The sequence below is a fragment of the Rhinatrema bivittatum genome, unplaced genomic scaffold, assembly GCF_901001135.1.
Source record: "Rhinatrema bivittatum unplaced genomic scaffold, aRhiBiv1.1, whole genome shotgun sequence".
Taxonomy (NCBI): domain Eukaryota; kingdom Metazoa; phylum Chordata; class Amphibia; order Gymnophiona; family Rhinatrematidae; genus Rhinatrema; species Rhinatrema bivittatum.
The window spans coordinates 25,299-46,958 of NW_021820948.1; the positions used below are offsets into that span (position 1 = coordinate 25,299).

General features: G+C 45.7%; 1 protein-coding gene across 1 annotated transcript; it reads left to right on the plus strand.

Moving 5' to 3' along the window:
- The first annotated feature begins 1,741 nt into the window (after positions 1-1,741).
- On the plus strand, positions 1,742-19,876 carry LOC115082322 (thioredoxin-like). The gene is made up of 5 exons (XM_029586556.1): positions 1,742-1,871; positions 7,148-7,252; positions 11,355-11,414; positions 18,198-18,263; positions 19,753-19,876. Exons 1-5 carry the CDS (start codon positions 1,848-1,850, stop codon positions 19,816-19,818), a joined length of 321 nt encoding a protein of 106 aa, XP_029442416.1. The 5' UTR covers positions 1,742-1,847; the 3' UTR covers positions 19,819-19,876.
- Positions 19,877-21,660: the final 1,784 nt, after the last annotated feature.

Consider the following 21,660-nt stretch of genomic DNA (forward strand, 5'->3'; position numbering starts at 1 on the left):
AGCAATGGCTTTCCACCTACATGCTTATTTGTCTGTTCACTTTTTTCAGGCCACTGTTCCAAAGTTTTTTGGCACTCAATTGCAGTCTGGGAAGAATGTCTGACCAAAGAAGTTATGTGCCCAGAAAAATGATTGCAAGGTGCAAATGTCACTATAAACCCTCCGGATTATCTGAATGCATGAAAGGTGACCCAAGTCATTACCGCCAACGTGAATGATAATGAGCTCCAGTCTGGCCAAGGTGTCTGGCAGCTGCCTCAAAGCAGGAATCAGTTGCCCCCATGTCACTCCACTTCTGCTCATTTAGGTGATGCAAACTCCTTTTGCTGCCATGCCCAGATGTCGCCCATATGCGCTGACTGTTGCCTGCTTCTCTGCCCACTTAACGAATGAATGACTGACTGACTATCCAGACTGATTCTGGACATGCTGCTTGAAATGTAATATCTAGAAAAAATAGCAATCACAGCAAAGGTTAATGCCCATCCTTCCCAGCTCACCCCACCTGGACATAGGTGGAATAGGCTGCGGAACGCCAACTGCTGATTCTCTTGATTGAGGATACTGGGAAACTCCACTGAGCTGCACTGGTGGCTGCACCAGTTCTGAAGGTGCTACCATCCTTGCCAGTTGCTACAATGCCTTGCTTAAAAATGGATGTGAACTGGAACCTTGTCAATGGGGAAAGAACCATGTGGACCAGCCAGTACTTACCCCATTGTGGATGCAAAGCAAGATAATCCTCTGCATTCCTCATGGGGACAGTGTCAAGGTGTTTAACTGTATGCAGGACTAACCGCATCTCCCTGCCAGCCTGGACCACCCTGGATTTATGTGACCTCAGGAACAACCTGTCTCACTGTATGGTGACGTTACTCAAGAGGAGACTGCCAGGTACCCCTCTCGCTTAGAATTGACTATGAACTCGCCTACCCGAAGGGTGCCAAAAAAAGGCTAATGTAAAATCTGCGCAGAACAATGCCATCTCGAATGGGGATGCACATACTTGGGGCAAAACCAGCCAGAGCTCCAACAGTGTGTCATATGTTACAGGGAGTCTTTGATCTGGCATTGGTCCGACCTCATGCACCCTCCTGCCATGAGCTTCTTTACCAGGAAACTCTGGCAGGGGCCATCCTATGCCAATGCTTTGGAAAAGAAGGAAACACCTGCTGAATGGGAAAATACTACCTGCATGCATTATATACTCGAGCAAGTGGCTCTCCACCACAGGGCCTGGTGGCAGCCCCCTCTGCTGACGAAGTGTTCCATTTTTCGGAATCCTTGCGCATATGCAGTCCAGGTTTGGATTTCTTGAGGAGCCTGAGTACTTTGTTGTCCCAAATTGCCACAGTTCTGCCAGTACAGCTGCTCCCTCCTCATCCACACCGAGCGTCAGTTCCCTAAAAACAGACACTTGAAGCGCAAGAGTGGGTCAGCTACACTGTTCTGGAATGGAGCATTCTGAAGAGGGACTTATTGCATCTCCAGCGCTTCCTCAGTCTCTTCCTTGAAAAAAATAATGTGGCATTGGTTGCAAAGTTCCCTCCTGCAGCAAATGAGCCATTCTAATACCCGAGAAACTGCAGGGAATTGCGAAAAGCCATCCAACAGGACAGACTACTAGAAACTGCTGGTTGTCTCTGAATAGAAGGGCTGGGTGTGGTGAGTACCATTGCTATCTGTGCAGAAGTAGGAGGGCTGGATATGATGGGCGTGACTGCTGCTTGCTTATAACAGTGCACCAGAGCTGAGTTTGGCCAGTAGGTCTGCTGCCTCCTTTGCATGCCAGTTGTGATCCCCTGGGGAATCTTCACCACTGTTACTAAAGGAAGCAAAGGTTCACCATGGTGAAGGAAATCCAATCAAAGGTAAGCCTCCTCTGCCGGGAAGATTGTGCAGATTTAGTTTATTCATTTGTCTTCATCCTCTGATCAGTGACTTAGCACATAGTCCAGCGTGTGAAAGCATGAAAGAAAACAGGAGGACCTCAGTCCCCTATCCCCCATCCCAGGCTTATTAATGTTATTTCTGAAGTTTAACAAGTGTCCCAATGTCAAGGTTTAAGGAGGAGAAAGATTAAGATGCATTAAAAAAAAAAAAACTCCAGTAATCTCTTACTTTTAACCCAATTTCCTTCCCTCAAAAATATTTGACTGTTTTGATTACTGTCTTGTAAAATGAATCCCTTACGCAAAGGTGCAAGTGCTTCCATAGAAAGTAAGTAGAATACAAGTTACTACATGCTTCAGCATTTCTGCTCCTCAGCTCAGATGAAAATGTACTTTGGCTATGGATCTCCGTTGAAATTCACTGTTTGGAGAAGGCAGACGTGTTCTGTGATTTTGTGAGCGAGGCAGATCCCAGGTCCAAGAACACAGGAAGGCTGTGTGTGTGTGTGCATGGGGATGTGCTGGTGGTGGGTGATCCCTCTCCTGATGCAACAGATCCAGAGGTTTTTAGGCTGAGTTCTTCTGGCAAGATGATCTTCTCTTACACTGCTGGAAGGGATCAGATTTCTCTGCATTGTGAATCGGCACCAGCTTACCTCGCAACTTGAATTCAGTCATTTTTTATATTCTGTAACCAAAGTTAGTTATGACTCAAAGCTCCATAGAAATGCATTGGGCTAGGTTCTTCTGTGTTTATTTGTGTAGAAAATTTAGCAAGTTTGGGACTCTATGTCTGCAATCATAAGGGTTAAAAGACACGCGGTTATTAAATCTGTGGAGTTGTGAAAGGCTGAGGAGAGCTGCCAGTACTTGGGGAGGAGAGGGGGAGGGCTTGAGCGGGTGAGGGTGGTTACATTTTAATTTCCTGTAGCACTTTGAGTAAAATCACAGAATTCCCCAGGTGAATCTTTCAGCTGTTGATATAGAAAACAGTTGCAGTATCTTTAATCTGATTTTTTTACCTTTATAAAATTTCTTCTCTCTCTCCCCACCCCACCAAGATGGTATGCCTGGGTGACTCAAGAACCTTCAAGACTATTTCTCACCATTCCTGTATGGCCAGCAGGGGTCGCCACCTTAATGGCAGCCATCTTCCCTCCCTCCCTGGTCTTGGCAGTGTTCCTGAGCCCTCCCTGCCAGTGCCATCGAACAGCAGGTTCCAACTCAAGTCTGCTGCAGCGCAGTCCTATAGCCTGAGGCACAGGACTGAGCCACAAAGCTGCCATGTACAGCACTTCTCATATTGAAGCTATGAGTAATGATTGTAGTTGATGTCATTGGTTTTCTAACTATACAATACAGAATGAAGCACTCAAGCAATTTATTTATTTAATAATTTTTATATACCGACTTTTCATGCAAGCATATCAAATCAGTTTACAGTAGCTAGCAAATATTCATAATCTACTAGATAAGGGAGCCCTGACCGACGTGCCACAAATGCGTAGTAGAGAGCAGCTGTACCGCGCATGCGTGGGCGAGCACGTCGGCCAGAGTGACCGAAAAAAAAAAGGCGCTGGGTCGCTAGGAGCAGGAGCAGCGGCGGCAGCGGCGATGACGAGCAGCAGCGGGAGGAGCAGTAGTAGCAGCGACGACGAGCAGGAGCGGGAGGAGCAGTAGCGGCGGTGGCACGTGCGAGGGAGGGAGGGAGGGACAGCCCCCATTATCGGTTGTGGATGAGATGAAAGGGGAGGGGAATGAGAGAGGGGGAGTGAGTGAGGGGAGGGAGGAGAGAGTGAGCTGAGGGGAGGGAGGAGACAGGAGGGGGAGGGAGGAGAGAGTGAGCTGAGGGGGAGGGAGGAGAGAGTGAGGAGAGGGGGAGGGAGAGGGAGGAGAGAGTGAGGGGGAGGGAGGAGAGGGGGAGGGGAGGGGGGGAAGGTGAGAGGGAGGGAGAATAGAGGGGGAAGGTGAGAGGGAGGGAGAATAGAGGGGAGAGGTGGGAGGGAGGGAGGAGAGAGTGAGGGGAGGGGAGGTGGGAGGGAGACTAGAGGGAGAGAGGGAGAATGAGGGGGAGGGAGTGGGAAGGAAATGGACCGAAAATTTTTTTTAAATGTAGCCCGTTGTTACGGGCTTAATGGCTAGTATAATATAATTAAGACAGTTCTTTTGACCTCTCTAAAGTTATTTATCAGATATCTACCTCATTCCTCTTTTTGCAGAAACTGCTGGTGGTTGTTGTGTGTACTGCTGCCAGGAGGGCAGGGCATGACATGGCAGGGCTTCAAAGAGGCAGGAGAGTGCTGAGTTTAAGACAGGGCACTTGAAAAACAAGATTTACTGATCCTGTTTGCTGCGGCTAGGTAGCTCCATGTCAAAAGAGAGTTTTGAAAAGGAAGGGATAGAGAGAGATGGCAGCAAGCTGCTACTACTAGTACGTATTTCTGTATGGATGGGCATTCAAGACAATCAAAATAGGAAATGGGCTGAAATTTCCTATTTCATTTTGGTTCAGTTTCAAAATGGAACGAGTTAAACTCCAATGAAATTTCATTGAAATCTCGTTTCGTTTTGAAAACCTATTTTTAAAAAAAAGTCATTGGTTGAGTCACTGGTTGAGCTGCAACCTGCAAAATGGGCCGCGGCCTATGCCCGAGCATGATACCGGGGTCTTAGCCTAGGCTGAGACCTCAGTGACCTACTGGAGAGTCATCTTTAGAAGTGGATTTTGGACATTCTTCAACATCACCACTTCCACTGAATTCCTCAGTGAAGTCCACAGCAGCTCTACCCATTGCTGCTGATACCATCAATAACACTCTGAAAGATTCTTCCAAATCTCAAAAATCATCTGTCACCTTTGCAGAAGATGAAATAGAAATCAAGATCAAAGAGATTCTGGATGTTCGTAACAGAGGCAAGACTTTTGAATACCTTCTGATTTGGGAAGGCTTCGGCCCCCGATTTGATCACTTGGGAGCCTCAGACCAATATCTTGGATAAAGAGATGCTTCATCAGTTTCACCTCGCACATCTTTTGAAACCAAAGCCTGGAACCCGAAGAGCAGATCGCCCTTTGAAGGGGGGTACTGTTGCGTCCGTCGCTGCTCGACACCCTCACTCCGCCCTCTCTACCTCTGTGGCGACTCCCTCTGGGCCTGATGGACGGCTAGCTGCTGCGGCGTCTTCTTGCCGCTTCTCTCCGGCATCCCCGGACCAGCACGACACTGTGGATCCGCCATGTTCCTGATGACGTAGGGTGCGCGCGTGTTCCCATTGATGTACCAGCAAGGGCGCGAACCTTGGGGGCATCCCCCGAGATGATGTCATCCGCTTCCAATACAAAAGGTCTCAGAATTTGCTAACAGATCGAGTTAGCAAGGATTTGTCTTCGGATTCATCCAAGCTAGTCTGCCTCCTCGGACTTACCAGGGATACCTGCTCCTCGGGGGCCTCGCTCTCTTTTATTTATTTCAGATTGCTGACAGGAACCGGTACTCGCTCCTCGAGGGCCCATGTTCCTGAATACTCTGAAGAATCTCTACTGCCTGGAAGCTATCGCAGATACAGACAATTTTGACTTACCAATCGCGCTCTCAGAGCTTTCCCTGGAACCAGGTACTCACTCCTTGAGGCTGACCCTTTCCATCTACTGAGCTTCATTAAGACCTTATGTGAGTTGTCATCTAGTTCTGGTTATGAACACTGCATACCTTGTCTACTCACGATCTATAGTTTCTCTACAGCTCAGCAACCCTGGGATCGCTGTTCCAGTCTCTGAGGGACTTCAGCCCTGCTGGGCATATCAGCTCACTACTGCCACCTTTGGTGGTTCTACGCACCTGTCTAATAAAAGAACTATCTGTGTCAGTCTCCATATCCAAGCCTAGCCGGTGGTCCCTCTCAGGATATCTTCCTGGGGGCGCTGTCATCTGCCATCGGCCCAAGGACCCACCTATCTACATTCCTTTTCAGTCGAGTATCATCTCTAAGCACTCCGCTGATAACAGATTGCTACTCCTTTCCCATCAGGAGTCTTCAGCTACAGATTCATATTAGATTGCTACCTCTGCAGTCTGTACCTTTACAGATTGTTATCTATTCCCTCTACAGAGCTGAGTATATCAGATGGCTAACTCCTCCTTCCACAGGAGCCAGCTCATACAGATTGCTAACTCCTCCTACAGGAGCAAAGCATAACAGATTACTAACTCTTCCCCTTTGCAGGATTATAACCTATCATTCTTAACTCCTATCTGATTGCTCTGCCCATCCAGCATCAGATTTATAACAACTGGCCACTCAAATGGCAGATAAAATTTCAAGTGGAAAAGTGCAAGGTGATGCACAGGGGAAAAGTAACCCATACTATAGTTCCACAATGCTAGGCTCCATATAAGGAGCTACCACCCAGGAAAAGGATCTGGGCATCTAGTGGACAATACCTTGAAATCCTTATCTCAGTTTGTGGCAGCAGTCAAAAAAGCAAACAGAATGTTAGGAATTATTAGGAAAGGAATGGAGAATAAAATGGAGAATATCATAATGCCTCTGTAACTCTCCATGGTTAGACCTCACCTAGAGTACTGTGTATAGTTCTGGTTGTAGCATCTCAAAAAAGATATAGTTGCATTGGAAAAGGTATAAAGACGGGTGATCAAAATGATAAAGAGAATGCAATGGTTCTCCTATGAAGAAAGGCTAAAGAGGTTAGGGCTATTCAATTTTGAGAAACACTAGATGAGCCAGAATATGATAAAGGTCTGTAAAATTATGAGTGAATGGGTAATTTAAATCAGTTATTTACTCTTTCAAAACAATGCAAATACTAGGGAATATTGCATGAAGTTAGTAAGTAGCACATTCAAAACAAATTGGAGAAAATTATTTTTCACTCAATGCACTATTAAGATCTGGAATTCATTGCTGGAGGCTGTGGTTAAGGCATTTAGCATAGCTGGGTTTAAAAAGGTTTCAAACCGTTCTTAGAGAAGAATTCCATAAAGTGTTATTAACCAAGCAGACTTAGGGAATAGTCACTACAGACTTAGGGAATATCACTGTGCGATAGCAGTATGAGAGCTATTTACTGTTTAAAATCTTGCTAGGTACTTGTAACCTGGATTGGCTGCTATTGAAAAGAGGATAATGGACTTGATGGATCCTCAGTCTGACCCAGCATGACTATTCTTATATTCCTATGTGTGAGAAGAAATGCACTGTGACTGATCTGCAACTTCTGGCATTTTTATTTACAGGGGGAGTTTGACCAAATACTAATTGAGTCGTCTGATAAACTTGTAGTGACAGACTTCTCAGCTTCATGGTGTGGCCCGTGCAAAAAGATTGCTCCATATTATGAAGTAAGTTGGAAAGAAAGATTTGGGGAAAAATGTGAATATTGACTTTAAAAATGGTATACCATCCTTTTTCATTGTAAAACCCACAGAGAAATGAAGAAAAACAAACCAAGTTTGTTGTTTGTACAAGTCTGTTTCATAATCTGATTTCAAGGAAAGACCAATATTAAATTAGTAGTTTGTGTGTGCATAAAATTGCTATGTGCCCAGGAGAACTCATGCTACTGACTGGAAACTAATATAAAAAAAACCCCCTAGTTTTGAAATTTAGTGACAATTTTAGTATTTTGATTTTTTAAAAGTTAAGCTTTTGATTTTTCTTCTTTGTGAAACAGAGAGATATAAATAACGCAGTGAACAAGTTTGTGTGCAGATAACTTCATTTTAATGCTCCTGTGCTGTAACATAGAAAGCATTTGAGAAGGAATTAATTAGTAATAGGCTAATTCTCTCCTCCTGCAGGCTTTTCTGGGAGAGGAAAAGTACAGGAAGACACATCCTCCCTCTCCGGCACCCCCCCCCCCCCCCCCTTCCTCTTTGCATCTCTCTGTTACGTTTACCTCTCGTGGGTCTCCCCGGCAAGTAGCTGCCCTTACCCCCGAGATCAGCGGGCCTTCCCGCAGCGAGACTCTGCTGAGCAGCACGACACTCCTCTTTGATTACAAAATCGATGCGGGGTGGTGGAGGCAAGAGCCCGCTAAGGCTGACAGCAGGAGGCTGCTACGCCGGCTGTTTTACAGGCTGTAGTGGATGAGCACAACCGCTTCTGAAGTCAAGCTGTGGAAGAGTGGCTTTTCTTTGTTTTTCAGGGCCTTTTGGGTTAGCGAGCTGATCACCCGCGCTAAGGCGACCACCAGGGTTTCTAATGGGTGCCTTGCAGAAGAGGATATACGGGTCTGTCCTGACACAGTCCAAATTTTCATCAGAAGGTCAAAAACTGACCAGCATGTAGCAGGGAGGGGGTTAGTTTGTATCCTGCTCATGTGGCAGCTATATGTCCAGTTATGGCCTTGCGAGATTATTTAGGGATGTACCCACCCAGGAAAGGCCCCTTATTGAGCCATCAGGATGGTTCTGCATGAATGCATTACCAGTTCATTAGTTTATTCTGTAGAGCATTGGCAGCAACAGAGGAGGAGCCACGGAATAACACACTCCTTCAGAAATGGTGTGGCATCATTCGCGAGCAGCAGTAGGCTAAGCGAGGCACAGATAAGGGCCATAGGGCAGAATTAGCATAGGGCTGCTAGGGCATTTGCTAGCCTTGCTCACCCTAACGTTGGTTTTGTTATTTACCGTAGACTCTTCTCCTGCTTTTGCTAAAGTTCTATGCATCCTGGGTCACTCATACATTTATTGGGCACACATTAGAGCCAAGACAAAGAGTATCACCAAACAGATGGGCATACCATAGAGCAAAACTACCATTTTCTGGCTAGGCAATAAAGGGATGAGGTGGGGCCATCCTTCAACATGACTCAGAGCTTCCATGGCTGGAATTTATCATCTTTCATTTAGGTGGTAATGACCTGGTCTCTGTCAAAAACATTGGCTTCATCATTGGCATCTAGTAGGATTTGGTGTTCATTAAGGCCTGCTGGCAGCCAGCAGTGTTGGTTTGGTTCTACATTATCCCTCACTTGGTGTGGAGAGGAGTGGCTTCCATCAAAAGCATCGAAAAGAGCAGGCAGAAATAAAACAAAGAAGTAGATCTTGAGTATGGGCCATAGGAGAACACGTTATCATATGTGAGGATATACCCGCTGGCTGCATGGGCTTGTACAGGCCAGATGGGATTCACTTATCTAAGGTTGGCACAGAACTCTTTATCCTCTCCTTGCAAACAGCCACAGAGGTACTAGTGAGTTAGGTGGGGGGTAGGGACCCAAGAAGGAGTAACTGGACCCTACAATGGAAGGGCCCTCACTGGAGCATAGGGAGAAGCTTTGGCGTTAGTGGGAGGGGAAAGAGTCCAGGCGCCAATGTATATGCATAGGAGGAAGCTTGTGGGGTGTTATTGGTCAACCTATTAATAGGCGGGGGGCTGTGGACATATGCGATGGATGGCGCAGACCAAGATGGGTATCTGGTCTAATGGTGGCTAATTGGAGGCCTGGCATAAAGAAATAGGCATGGCCTGCAAGAACGGCCAGGAGGTAGCAGCACACTGCATGGAGTGGCAGTGGCCATGGCGGTATTCACGGAGCGGGATGCCGGTGAGTACCTCCTTCACAGAGCAGAAGGTTGGAGGGCTACTGCCTCACTGGGATAGCGGCAGTAAGGGGGGGGGGGGGATAACAGCATGAACTATTTGATGGTGAGGGTGTAGGCTAGTCTGTTATAAAAGGTTAATGTTAAGTTTGCACAAAGGCTTTCTGTGTAGGGATGTGAATCGTTTTAGGACGATTAAAATTATCGTCCGATAATTTAATATCGTCTTAAACCGTTATGGAACACAATACAATACAGATTCTAACGATTTATCGTTATAAATCGTTAGAATCGTGAGCCGGCACACTAAAACCCCCTAAAACCCACCCCCGACCCTTTAAATTAAATCCCCCACCCTCCCGAACCCCCCCCAAATAACTTAAATAACCTGCGGGTCCAGCGGCGGTCCGGAACGGCAGCGGTCCGGAACGGGCTCCTGCTCCTGCATCTTGTCGTCTTCGGCCGGCGCCATTTTCCAAAATGGCGCCGAAAAATGGCGGCGGCCATAGACGAAAAAGATTGGACGGCAGGAGGTCCTTCCGGACCCCCGCTGGACTTTTGGCAAGTCTCGTGGGGGTCAGGAGGCCCCCCACAAGCTGGCCAAAAGTTCCTGGAGGTCCAGCGGGGGTCAGGGAGCGATTTCCCGCCGCGAATCGTTTTCGTACGGAAAATGGCGCCGGCAGGAGATCGACTGCAGGAGGTCGTTCAGCGAGGGTTCCGGCGCCTCGCTGAACGACCTCCTGCAGTCGATCTCCTGCCGGCGCCATTTTCCGTACGAAAATGATTCGCGGCGGGAAATCGCTCCCTGACCCCCGCTGGACCTCCAGGAACTTTTGGCCAGCTTGTGGGGGGCCTCCTGACCCCACGAGACTTGCCAAAAGTCCAGCGGGGGTCCGGAAGGACCTCCTGCCGTCCAATCTTTTTCGTCTATGGCCGCCGCCATTTTTCGGCGCCATTTTGGAAAATGGCGCCGGCCGAAGACGACAAGATGCAGGAGCAGGAGCCCGTTCCGGACCGCTGCCGTTCCGGACCGCCGCTGGACCCGCAGGTTATTTAAGTTATTTGGGGGTGGGGGATTTAATTTAAAGGGTCGGGGGTGGGTTTTAGGGGGTTTTAATGTGCCGGTTTTTCGATTTTTTCGATTTTTTTAACGATTTTTCACGATTTTTCACGATATTTTACCCCCCCCAAACGGCAACAATACGATTCCCTCCCCCTCCCAGCCGAAATCGATCGTTAAGACGATCGAGGACACGATTCACATCCCTATTTCTGTGTGTTATGTTTAAGTTCATGCTTGTATGGCTGTAGCCGTTTTTATCTATTCAATAAAGAGCATTATGGAACTAGTATTGTATCGTTGTTGGCAATGAGGTGGGGGCAGGGGGAGGGGAGACAGGATCCCGAAATGTTATGGCATGCCCAAGTTCTGAAAATCACCCTCTTACCCTTAGAAGTATCCCTTCAGAGAAGGGTCAGGGGCCAGTGTGGGCTTGCATTGCCACTCTCCATCTGGTACCTCTGCTGAGGATAAATGAGTCTTCTGTTTCCACTGCTGTTAATGTGACACCATTTAGGGAGTTCTCCGTTCATCGGAAAATATAAACCAAAATACGTCTGCTTATCAGCTGGAGGGAGTGTATGGAAAGGGTTAGGATAAGTGAGACTTGCTTGTTGCTTCCTGGGTTCTCTCATTCATATAACTCATAGGTGGTCTGAGACTTCGCCATTTCTTTTTAATGGCAGAAAGAAGGCAGAGCTGAAACTGAAGATAAAAGGCCTTCTGCCAAAACATAAACAGTTATTGCTTTGCTGTGACTTGTTTCAACTGCATAAAACGCTCTTGAAGCATTCAGATTTCCAAACTCATGTTTCAAAATGTTTTTCTTTTTAGGCATTATGCAAACAGTATAAAGACGTAGTGTTCCTTAAAGTTGATGTGGATGAAGTGGCGGTAAGTTACAGTTTATTAAATGTTACAGTTAAGCCATGTGTTTGGCATTACCTTTTGCTATTATGTTATTGGAAACCTATTGTGTTTGCGGAACAGAAGATACCTTAATAATAACTTCATGGTTTTTAACCCACTTTTCCAAATAATGCTCAAAGTTGATTACAGAATTATTAGTATTTGTGTACAATAAGTCCCTGCTTCAGAGAGATTATGATACAAGTGGTTATCTGAAGCAAAGGGAGATAAAGTGACTTGCCCAAGTGGAATTTGAACCCTGGTTTCATTAATGTTCTGCCCATTGAGAGGGAGGAGGTTCCCACAGCTTAAGTGGCAGGGAGAAAAGTTGAGGTCCTCTCTTGGGAATTTCTTTATGTTTTATATCCAGAAATGGGTTTTATAAAACTGCCCACCCGATATGTGAGTAAACATTTATGTGCATATGTAACGTTTGCGTGTATGTTTATCTGGGCTGTGCAGAGGCATTTCCAGGGGTGGGGTGGGGGCAGAGTTTCATTACATGCTTGATTTTTTTTATTTTACAAAGGATGCATGTAAGTTTACAGGGCAAATGTATGTATAGCTGTAAGTGAGTGTCTTTGGTAGGATAATTTTTAAAGCAGTTTGCAGTGAGGTCAGCAAAACCTGCGCCTCACCCCATCACTTCCCCCCTACAACTGGCCAAGCCCTGGGTGCCAGAAAAGTGGCCGGGGGGGGGGGGGGGGGGGGGGAGCTAAGAGAAGACGGTCAGAGCAAGCGGAGAGCAGACCTCAAAATCAAAGATACTGTGAGATCAATGGGCACAGTATCGTGGGTAGGGATCCTCAGGCTCATCAGAGGAGCTGCTGGTGAGGAGAAAAAATCAGAAGTGTGGCTGGTGGGGAGCCCACAACCTTAAGCCATAGGCTGGAAGAGTCAGGAGCCGTGCAAGCGTGCCCTTTGGCTGTAACTGCTTGCCCCAATTCTTTTCCTCTGCCTGTGTGCTGTTATCTTGTTTTAGTGGCAGTGCAGAGACGGAAGTGAAGGGGAAAGAGGAGAGTCTCTGGGAAGCAGGGAGAGGAAAGGTGTGTGCGTGTGTGTGTGTGTGGGGAGGATGAGAGAATGTGTGCAGGGCATGCACATCCCATCCATGCCCCTTATATTTTTAGACAAGCTGGTTGATGGCTGGGATTAGAGGAAGGAGAGAAAAGAGATTTAATTAAAAAAAACAGAAAAAAAAAGGTAGCTGATTGGTATTTGGGGCAGGGGGAAGAAGGCACAATAGTTGCTGGCTAAGAGGGGGAGGGCGAGCCAGTGATTTATCCTGGGATTTCAAGTTTAAAAAAAGGAAAATAGGGAGTTTAAAAAGTCCAGTCCTCTCACTCTTCAATTTCTTGACACAGGGGATTGAAGGGGGAGAGGTGATGGGGGAGGGGGCTCCCCTCTTTCACAGTTCAGTATTGGTCTGTATTTGGGGGGGGGGGGGGGGGGATGGATCCTTGCTGGTCAGTTTAATGGGTGAGCCTTGTAGCTGGTCTATTTTTAGGAAGGTAACTAGCCAGTTCCTGGTACACAAAGTTGAGAAACATTGCTGTAAGACATCTGAACATGGTTCTGCCAGAGCAGTAAACTTTCTGCTGTAGACTATGGTGTTTAGGTATGAAACACTTCAGCAAGAATAGTCATACGGGGAATATTTTTGTGCTATGTCAAAGTAGCACACTGATTCACCCTACCCTGTGTAATATATCCATACCAATATCTCTATTCTTGGTAATGTAATTGACTGTCTTTAAGCATCCAATGTAAAGGCGTGTATTCAAGTATATTATGGGGGTAATTTTGTAAGAACCCTCATGCATGTGCCAGGAAAGACTCGCGTAAGTTACATCAGCTTTCATAAGTGCCTAAGTTCACTTTGAAAATTATCCCACCAACTATCCCCACACAATTACACCTCCCAATTTGTGTGCAGGATATATCTTTGCAATTTTACCAAAAGTATGCATGCAGATCTGAATCCTGACCCTGGGAATGTCTGCCCTCAGTCTGGATAAATGTAGGTGTATTCAGGCTATAGGCACATACATTTGCCCCCCATATTGGGCAGACAATTTTGCAACAAGCCAGTTCTGGGTGGTAAAGATCTGTTTTACTCATAGAAATACCTTTAAAAATGACCCTCACTACTACTATTGATACTACTACTGTTATTATTATTATTATTATATATGTAAGATGCTCTGCAGCTGGGTCAGCAAACAAACTTCAGTGATTTATTTACCAGTGATATTCCTTGCAAGGGGATCACCAATGGGGTGGAGCCATGATTTAAAAGAGAAAGTGAATTGAAGGCTGTCCAAAAATTTTCACGCTTCCCGCCCTTCCCCCTTCTCTGTGAGAAGGGGGAAGAGAGGGAAAGCGGCATAGAGAAAGCAAGGAGACACAGCCAGAGGTCTCAGCTCCCCTTAGAGCTCATGAGAGACAAGAGGAAAATGGAAAACAATCTCCTTTCCATCAGCTTTCCTAAACTGTAAGATTGAGGCTTGTGACTGGGAAAGAGCGTCTGAATAAAGATATTCTGTCTCCTTCATGGGGGAGGGAGCCAGTGCCTATAAACCTGGGACTGAGAGAAGTTCCACAGGGTTTGTTTCTTGGAGGACACCAAGACCAGGAAGCAGTTGGCGTCTCTGATGGTGACAGGGCCAGCAAGGAGTCAGTGTCTCAGGGAATGCCAATGGGGGAGAGTTTGTCTGACTGTGGGTGCATTAGTATCAATAACATTCTAGTTCAGGGGCAAGAAAACATTTTTAGCCCTGCCCTACCCCCTTCCATTTAAGCTTACTCCTTGGAAGAGAAACAAAATGGGAGCTTTGAGCCACTGATTGGAAATGTGGCTGCCTGGTTTGTCTGTTGGTGCATCAGTGTCAGTGTGATGATAACAAGCTAGTTCACAGCAGAATGCTCATCTGTTACATGCCGGGTGTTTGTTTGTATTTTAGCACCAGGTGGATGCTTATTTCTAGGAGTGCATGTCCTTATTTGTGGCGATAACCATCAGAGTGTATCTGCTGAACACCATAGCATCCTGCAAGACATGTTTCCCAGAGCTCACAGACTGACTTCAGCACAATACCTAACATCTAACAAAGAGCGGTTGAGGGAGCATATAATGAGTATTTATGCTCTCCAGAAATGTTTGTATTACCACCACCTTATATGCTTGCAGTTTAAATCCAAAATACATTTGTCACTAATTTGATGAAATGTTTGACTCCTACTATGCTTAGATTCTTCACAATCTCATGAACTGATTCAAAAATACTTTTAAGCCATTTACAATTTTTTTTTGGGGGGTGCAGGGGTTCATGTCCCATTCAGATGTTAGTAGTTTATAGTACAAACCTTATCCTATCTTTCTGGCACACACATCGATATACATAGAATTTATTTTTCATTTAGTAAAAAACAGTTTGCCTGTTATGTAAAAAATGTACTTCGGTAATATGTTCCAATGTATGCGAGGAGGCTGTGTACAGATTAAATATCTTAACGGTTTAGCATTCCAATGAGAAATGTCCAAAATCTATTTTAGGGGGTTCCCTCACACCTAAACAAATCACCAGTGATAGACTTTTATAAAATAATGAGTGGGGTGGAATGGGTAAATAAAGGATGACTATTTACCCTTTCAAATGATCCTAAAACAAGGGGTCACTCCATGAAACTAACAAAGAGCAGATTCAAAGCACATCATAGGAAGTCATTTTTAATTCCACGCACTATCAAGCTGTGGCATCTGCTGCCAGAGGTTGTGAGCAAGGCAACTAGCATAGTGGGGTTTAAAAGAGGTTTGGACAAGTTCCTGGAGGAAAAGTCCATATTGTGTTATTAGTCAGGTAGATTAAAGAAAGCTATTGCTATCCCTGGGAGTGAATAAGAGGAATAAGATCTACTTTATGGGATCTGCCAGGTACTTGTGACCTGGATTGGCCCCTATCAGAGAGAGGATGCTGAGCTTGGTGGACCTTGGTTGATCTTGGTCAGGCCTAGCATGGCAACTCTTATGTTTTTTTATGGAGGCCTGGTTTTGGTAATAGGCACACTAGACCTATGCCTAAGTTAGCAAAAATCTGAGGCCTTCAGCTGTGTTCAATCTCACTCAGCAGAGATTACTCTTCTGTTTTCTGATCAAACCCCTCCCCTGCCAGTCAGCAACCAGAGAACAAAAGGCAAGGGGGTGAGCCTGGAGAAGACATAGCAAACCAAAGAAGAGATACTTTGCTTCTTAATCCAGCCTCTACCTCCTATCATTCAGAGACAAGAGGGGAGCGAGTGAATCTGGAGGAGACAGACAAAACTAGGTTAATTTTATGGAGGTCAGGAGGGGCTGAGTGGGAGTCCAATGTGCGGTGAGGGCATCAGCTAGGGGGCATCCATCTGTGTGGAAGTGGGGAATGGCAGAAGGGGCAGTGTCTTGTTTGGATGGGAGGTAGGGGAAATGATACAAAGGGGATCCTGACTGGAGCAATCTTTCCCCCTCCCCCCACAATGCAAGTTCAGACTTCTCTCCCTTGATCTTCAATTTTATCCCCCAGATCATGGAAACTCTCTTCTAGGGTTGTGCATTTGTTTCTAACGTATTTGTATTCCGCAACGTATAGGGCCATATCCGTTGTATTCGTGGGGAAGCAAAATGTATTGCGATTCCCCACGAATACAATGACTCTTTGCCGAATTATTCGGCCGCCTAAAGGAGCGAATTTACACAAACCCCCCACCCTCCTGACCCCCCCCAAGACTTACCAAAACTCCCTGGTGGTCCAGCGGGGGGTCTGGGAGCCATCTCCTGCACTCACGCCCTCAGCTGCCGGTATTCAAAATGGCGCCGATAGCCTTTGACCTTACTATGACACAGGGGCTACCGGTGCCATTGGTCAGCCCCTGTCACATGGTAGGAGCAATGGATGGCTGGCGCCATCTTGTGCAGGAGATCGCTCCCGGACCCCCGCTGGACCACCAGGGAATTTTGGCAAGTTTTGGGGGACCGGCCATCCATTGCTCCTACCATGTGACAGGGGCCGACCAATGGCACCAGCAGCCCCTGTGACATAGTAAGGTCAAAGGTATCGGCGCCATTTTGAATACCTTCAGCTGAGGGCATGAGTGCAGGAGATGGCTCCCGGCCCCCCCCCCCCCCCCGCTGGACCACCAGGAAGTTTTGGTAAGTCTTGGGGGGGTCAGGAGGGTGGGGGGTTGTAGTTAATTCAATTTTAGCCAGGAAACAAAAAAGAATGAACACATTAACGTATCGGGGGGCCCCCCTTGCCGAATGCAATGTATCTGCCCCCCAACGAATATGAATTCCGAATGCAACGTATGGCGTCCCTCTGCACATCCCTACTCTTTTCTTCTCCCTTCTCCCCAGATACTTAAACCCCACCTATTTCCTCCCATAATCCTACAACTTCTCTCTTTATCTCACATTCCTGCTCTTTCTTTGACCTTCCCTATGAAGGAGGTGCAGGGGAGATATGATACAGACCTTCAGATTCCTGAAAGGTTTTAATGATGCAGAATCATCAAACCTTTTCCATTGGAAAGAAATCAATAGAACTAGGGGTCATGAATTGAAACTCCAGGGAGGACGACTCAGAACCAATGTCAGGAAATATTTCTTCATGGAGAGGGTGGTAGACGCCTGGAATGCTCTTCTGGAGGAAGAGGTGAAAATGAAAATAGTGAAGGAATTTAAAGGGACATGGGATAAAAACTGTGGATCCCTAAAGGCTAGAGGATGGAAACGAAGAAAAGAGTGCATGAATGTAACTTGCTGGTGTGACAGTTGCTACCCTTAACAAATAAGCCTTGATATTGTTAATGCAACTCCCATCGTTGCTTTTTGCTTCAACGGCAATGGGAAAAGGAGAATTGGATTCAGAGAGCAACCAACAAGGGTCTTGACTTTTACAGTCTGGGGAATAAATAAACATGGGGGCAATTTTCTGATGCAGCATTTACTACCCTTAAGCTTGATACTTTCGATGCAACTCCAACATTGCTCTCTGAATCAGGTTTCCCTTAACCCTTGCCGTGGAAACAAACCGCATGCAATGAGGGCCCTGACTTTAATGGTCTGGGAAACTGATAAGCATGAGGGTAACTCGCACAGTGTAGCAGATACTGCCATAAACATAAGTTTGGGCAGACTGGGTGGATCATTTGGTCTTTTTCTACCGTCGTTTCTATGTCTCTATTCCCATCCGCAGTCCTCTCACCATTCCCTATCTTCTTTGTTTCTCACACTCTCCCCCCATCTTCTGTGCTCTCATCCCATTCCAAGTCTTCCTTCCTTATCTCCCCACCCCCCGGTACTATCGTTCTCTCCATCCCTGTAATCTCCTCCCTGAGATCCATTTTCTTCCCCCACTAAAATAAAGTAAATTATACAGACACAAACAATGTTAGAAAACGTACCAACATTTCCATCATGTATTTTGCATTATAAAATTAATATGCTTCACAATATTACAATTTTTCCAGAGCATTTACTTCTCAGAAGGAAACACTGGGGCTGTGCTTTACACTTTCTGCTCTCTGTTGTCTGACCTTATGGGAGTAGATCTTTATTTGGGGATAGGAGGGGGGCAAAACAGCACCAACAGTGACTAGGGGCAGCAAAATCCTAAATGCGTCACTGACTACATCCAGGGGCAGTGACACCAGGGCATGGTGGCTTCAGTAAAATAATCTGCAGAGCACTGGATTGCTTCCTCTATCTTATTCTCCATATGTATCTCATTATAGGATCTAGCAGAAGCCTGGGAAATCTCATCCATGCCAACATTCATGTTCTTCAAGAAAGGCAAGAAGGTATGGGCATGAATGATGATGGAATAATAATGAAAATTAATTTAAAAAATAGATATATATATTGTCGAGATTTTGATGGATAAAATAGAGTTATGCATGTAATTCAGCCCTATGCACTCAATGTGGATTTTAAGTTAGCTAAAAAATGCACGAAATTTAATTATGTGCTTATATTTGCCATTATGGGGGGGGAGGGGGAGGGGTGAATGTATTTTTGGTTTGTATTAAAGAAGATATACATGCAAAATCTGAATTTTCTAAAAATGCTATGAATAGTTGGCATCTTGTTTATATAGCTTTGCTTCCGGTTTAGTAATGGGTAACATTATGTGCATATCTGTAGCTGCATAGCAAACCGATCTCCAATGTCAACTTGTGTGTGTGTTTGTGTTTCTTATGATTGAAAATAGAGTTGGTTTTGTGTGTGCGCACTATTGAGAATCCAATATTCATAGGGGTATATTTTATAACATGCGCGCGTGGCGTACACGTGTGCACGCTACCCGGCACGTGCACATGTATACCAGATTTTATAACTTGCGCGCGCAAGTGTGTGCAAGTTATAAAATCCAAGATCAGTGCGCACAAGAGGGTGCACCTTGTGTGCGCTGAGCCACGCTGCCTTCCTCCATTCCCTCCCAGGCTGCTCCAAAATTGGAGCGGCCTGGAAGTGAACTTCCCTTCCCCCTAACCTACCCTAACCTTCCCACCCCTTCCCCTAACCTTTCCCCCCCAGCCCTACTCTAACACCCCCCAAATCTTTATTTTACCTTTTGCGCCTGCGGTTGCGCATGCCGGCAGCCTGCCGGTACGTGATCCTTTGATACAGCAGCAAATGGCCGCTGTGTCAGAGGCCTCTTGCCCCACACCCACCCCGCGACCGCCCAGGATCACCTACACCCCGCCCCTTTTTGCTAGCCCTGGGACTTACACACGTCCCGGGGCTTTACGCACATCACCGGGCCTTTTGAAAATAGGCCCAGCGCGCGTAACCCTTTTAAAATCCGGCCCATAATGTTCAAAGGCGGTATATCATTAATTTCCCTAGCCACACCCTTTTTTAAAATCTCGATGCTAATGCACCATATTTCTGCTTTATAGCATTTTGATGAATCTAGGCCTAGATTTGGTAAACTTGCATACATTAATCTAAAAGTAAGGAATATACATATAAAGGTATAAATTGAATTATTTGCTAGTTTAAATACTTTTTTATTGGACCAACATTGAAAAAAGCCAAAGATGGCCTTTCAAAGGCAAGACAGATCTGAAGAGGGGAACTATATGCCCTCGAAAGCTTGCATTCCTCCTCATCATAATCTGTGGATGATTGGTAGGTTGGTCTAATAAAAGGTATCGCACTCTGCAGAGACTCCACTTTCCTCCTTCAACCCTGCCCTACATATCAGGGTGTACACATTGAAATCTTCCTTTATATGCTTGTTTTCTTTTAATAAACAAACAAATTACATGTTTTCTTGTTTTGCAGGTAGCTGTAATTAAGGGAGCCTATGCAGAAGACCTGAAGGCCAAGATTGAGGAGCTGAAATGTTGATGTGAATGTGGACGCCACGGAGCAATGTTAATAAAATGTTGACTTTTCTATTTATAAACAGTGGTTGCTTGGCAATTATCTTCTAAGTAGGGTTCCAGTCTGAGTTTTTAGCTTCCTATTTTTAGAGCTAGGTATGAAAAGATACAATAATATTAGGTGTTTAAAAAATGTAGCCTTTTATTCCTACTTTACAGTTTCTAATCAGTAAGCCCGGTGAATGGACAAGTTATCTGGCTGAAATTAGGCAGAAAACTCATCCCAGATATTCCATGGGATAAATGTTCCGCTGAATATACTTGCCTGACGTTATCTGGCTACATCTAATCAGATTATATTCAGACATAGCCATTTAGATTTTAAAGTTATCCTGCCTTGTGTGATTGGCTAACTTTTCAATTAAATGGGTTTCTTAGAAGATGTCTAGTTAAGTGGCAATTAAAGTAAAAAGAGAACATTGCCGTTCAATTCCCTCTCCCTCCCCGATATTTCATAAATGAATTTAGCTGGTCGTGCACCTCCCTCCTCCCAAATCCCTCCAATGATGGCAGGATCCTCAATCCCACCCGACTCCATTCTTTCCCCACCTGCAACCTCTTTCTCCCAGGCTGCCTCTCCCCAGGCTCTGAACACACCAGCCGGCAGCAAGGCATTCACACAGTCCCCCACTCCCGGGTGCTTCCAGCACTGCTCTGACAACAGCAGCGCAGGACGCATAAAGCCACCTTGCTGCCGGCTGCTGTGTTCAGAGCCTGGGGGGCTGGGAGGTGGCTCCTGAGAATGAGGTGGCAGGCGAGTGAAGGGTGGGGCTGCATTTGCTGGCCTGATTTAAATGTTAAAAACCAATGGGGAAGAGGGTTGGTGGGCGCCAATCTATTTCTCTATAAGGGGGTGGGGGGGGGGGGGTCAGGGGGTGCCTGGCTTGGCAGGGCCATTTATGAGATATTGAGGGAGGCCAGAATGGCTATTTTTTTTTTTTTTGTTATTCATTTTACCGTCCTATGTAACTGGATATCTTTGAAGATGTCTGGTTATTACATGGAAAGTTACCTGGCTACACAAGGCTGGATAACTTTAGGCCTGTCATAAAGCAGATCTAAAGTTATCTGACTAACTTAACTGATTTTCAGTGGTATCAAGCTAAGTTGGCCAGATAATTTAGTGCATATCACAGGGTAGGGAAGACCTGCAGAGCGCTCTCTCCCTCCCTCAGAGGATCAGCTTTAAATTGGCAGTCTTTTTGGACTGTCTTCTCTATTTTGAGGCAAGGAAGTTTTATTCTACCCATCCTGTTTCTTACTTGATTTCCCCCCTTTTGGGTTCAAAGATTACTTTTGTTCTACTGGGAGCTGATGGCCCTTGGATCCTGGGACTCGGTTACCAAACTCTAAGGATAGAGGTATCTTTCAGTTAGAAAGAAGTGAAGATTAGAGGAAACATCATAAGAGGGAGTTCTGCCCAATTGCAGGAAACAAAAGGAGGCAAAGGTAGTAAAGAAAAGAATGTGTCAGCTGTGACTCAAGGAAGAGGAATTTGAGAGGAGAGCGCCAATCAGGTACTAACCAGAAAAGCTAAAGTACTTTAAGAGAGAGATGGGAACTGGGACTTATGTTCTAATAATAAATTGGGACTCTGTTCTAACCATCTACAGTGCGAAGAGGCTGGGATAAATTTAAGACTACAAAGGAGCATTTATCTATCTTCCATCTGTGAAAATTTAGTAATCTGAGTAACTGGGAAAAAGAAAGAGATCATATATTAACTAGTATATGTCCAAAGAATTAAGAGACTTGCCCAGAAATGAGGTCACAAGCTTATTAATCTTTCTTATCAGTTATTGACTTT

Bases quoted from the DNA above. Each gene is read 5' to 3' on its own strand.
- LOC115082322 (XM_029586556.1), top strand. From the start codon at position 1,848: ATGGTGAAGGAAATCCAATCAAAG. The intron at 7,253-11,354 runs GTAAGTTGGAAA...TTTTCTTTTTAG, and splicing joins AGATTGCTCCATATTATGAA to GCATTATGCAAACAGTATAA. The intron at 11,415-18,197 runs GTAAGTTACAGT...ATCTCATTATAG, and splicing joins TTGATGTGGATGAAGTGGCG to GATCTAGCAGAAGCCTGGGA.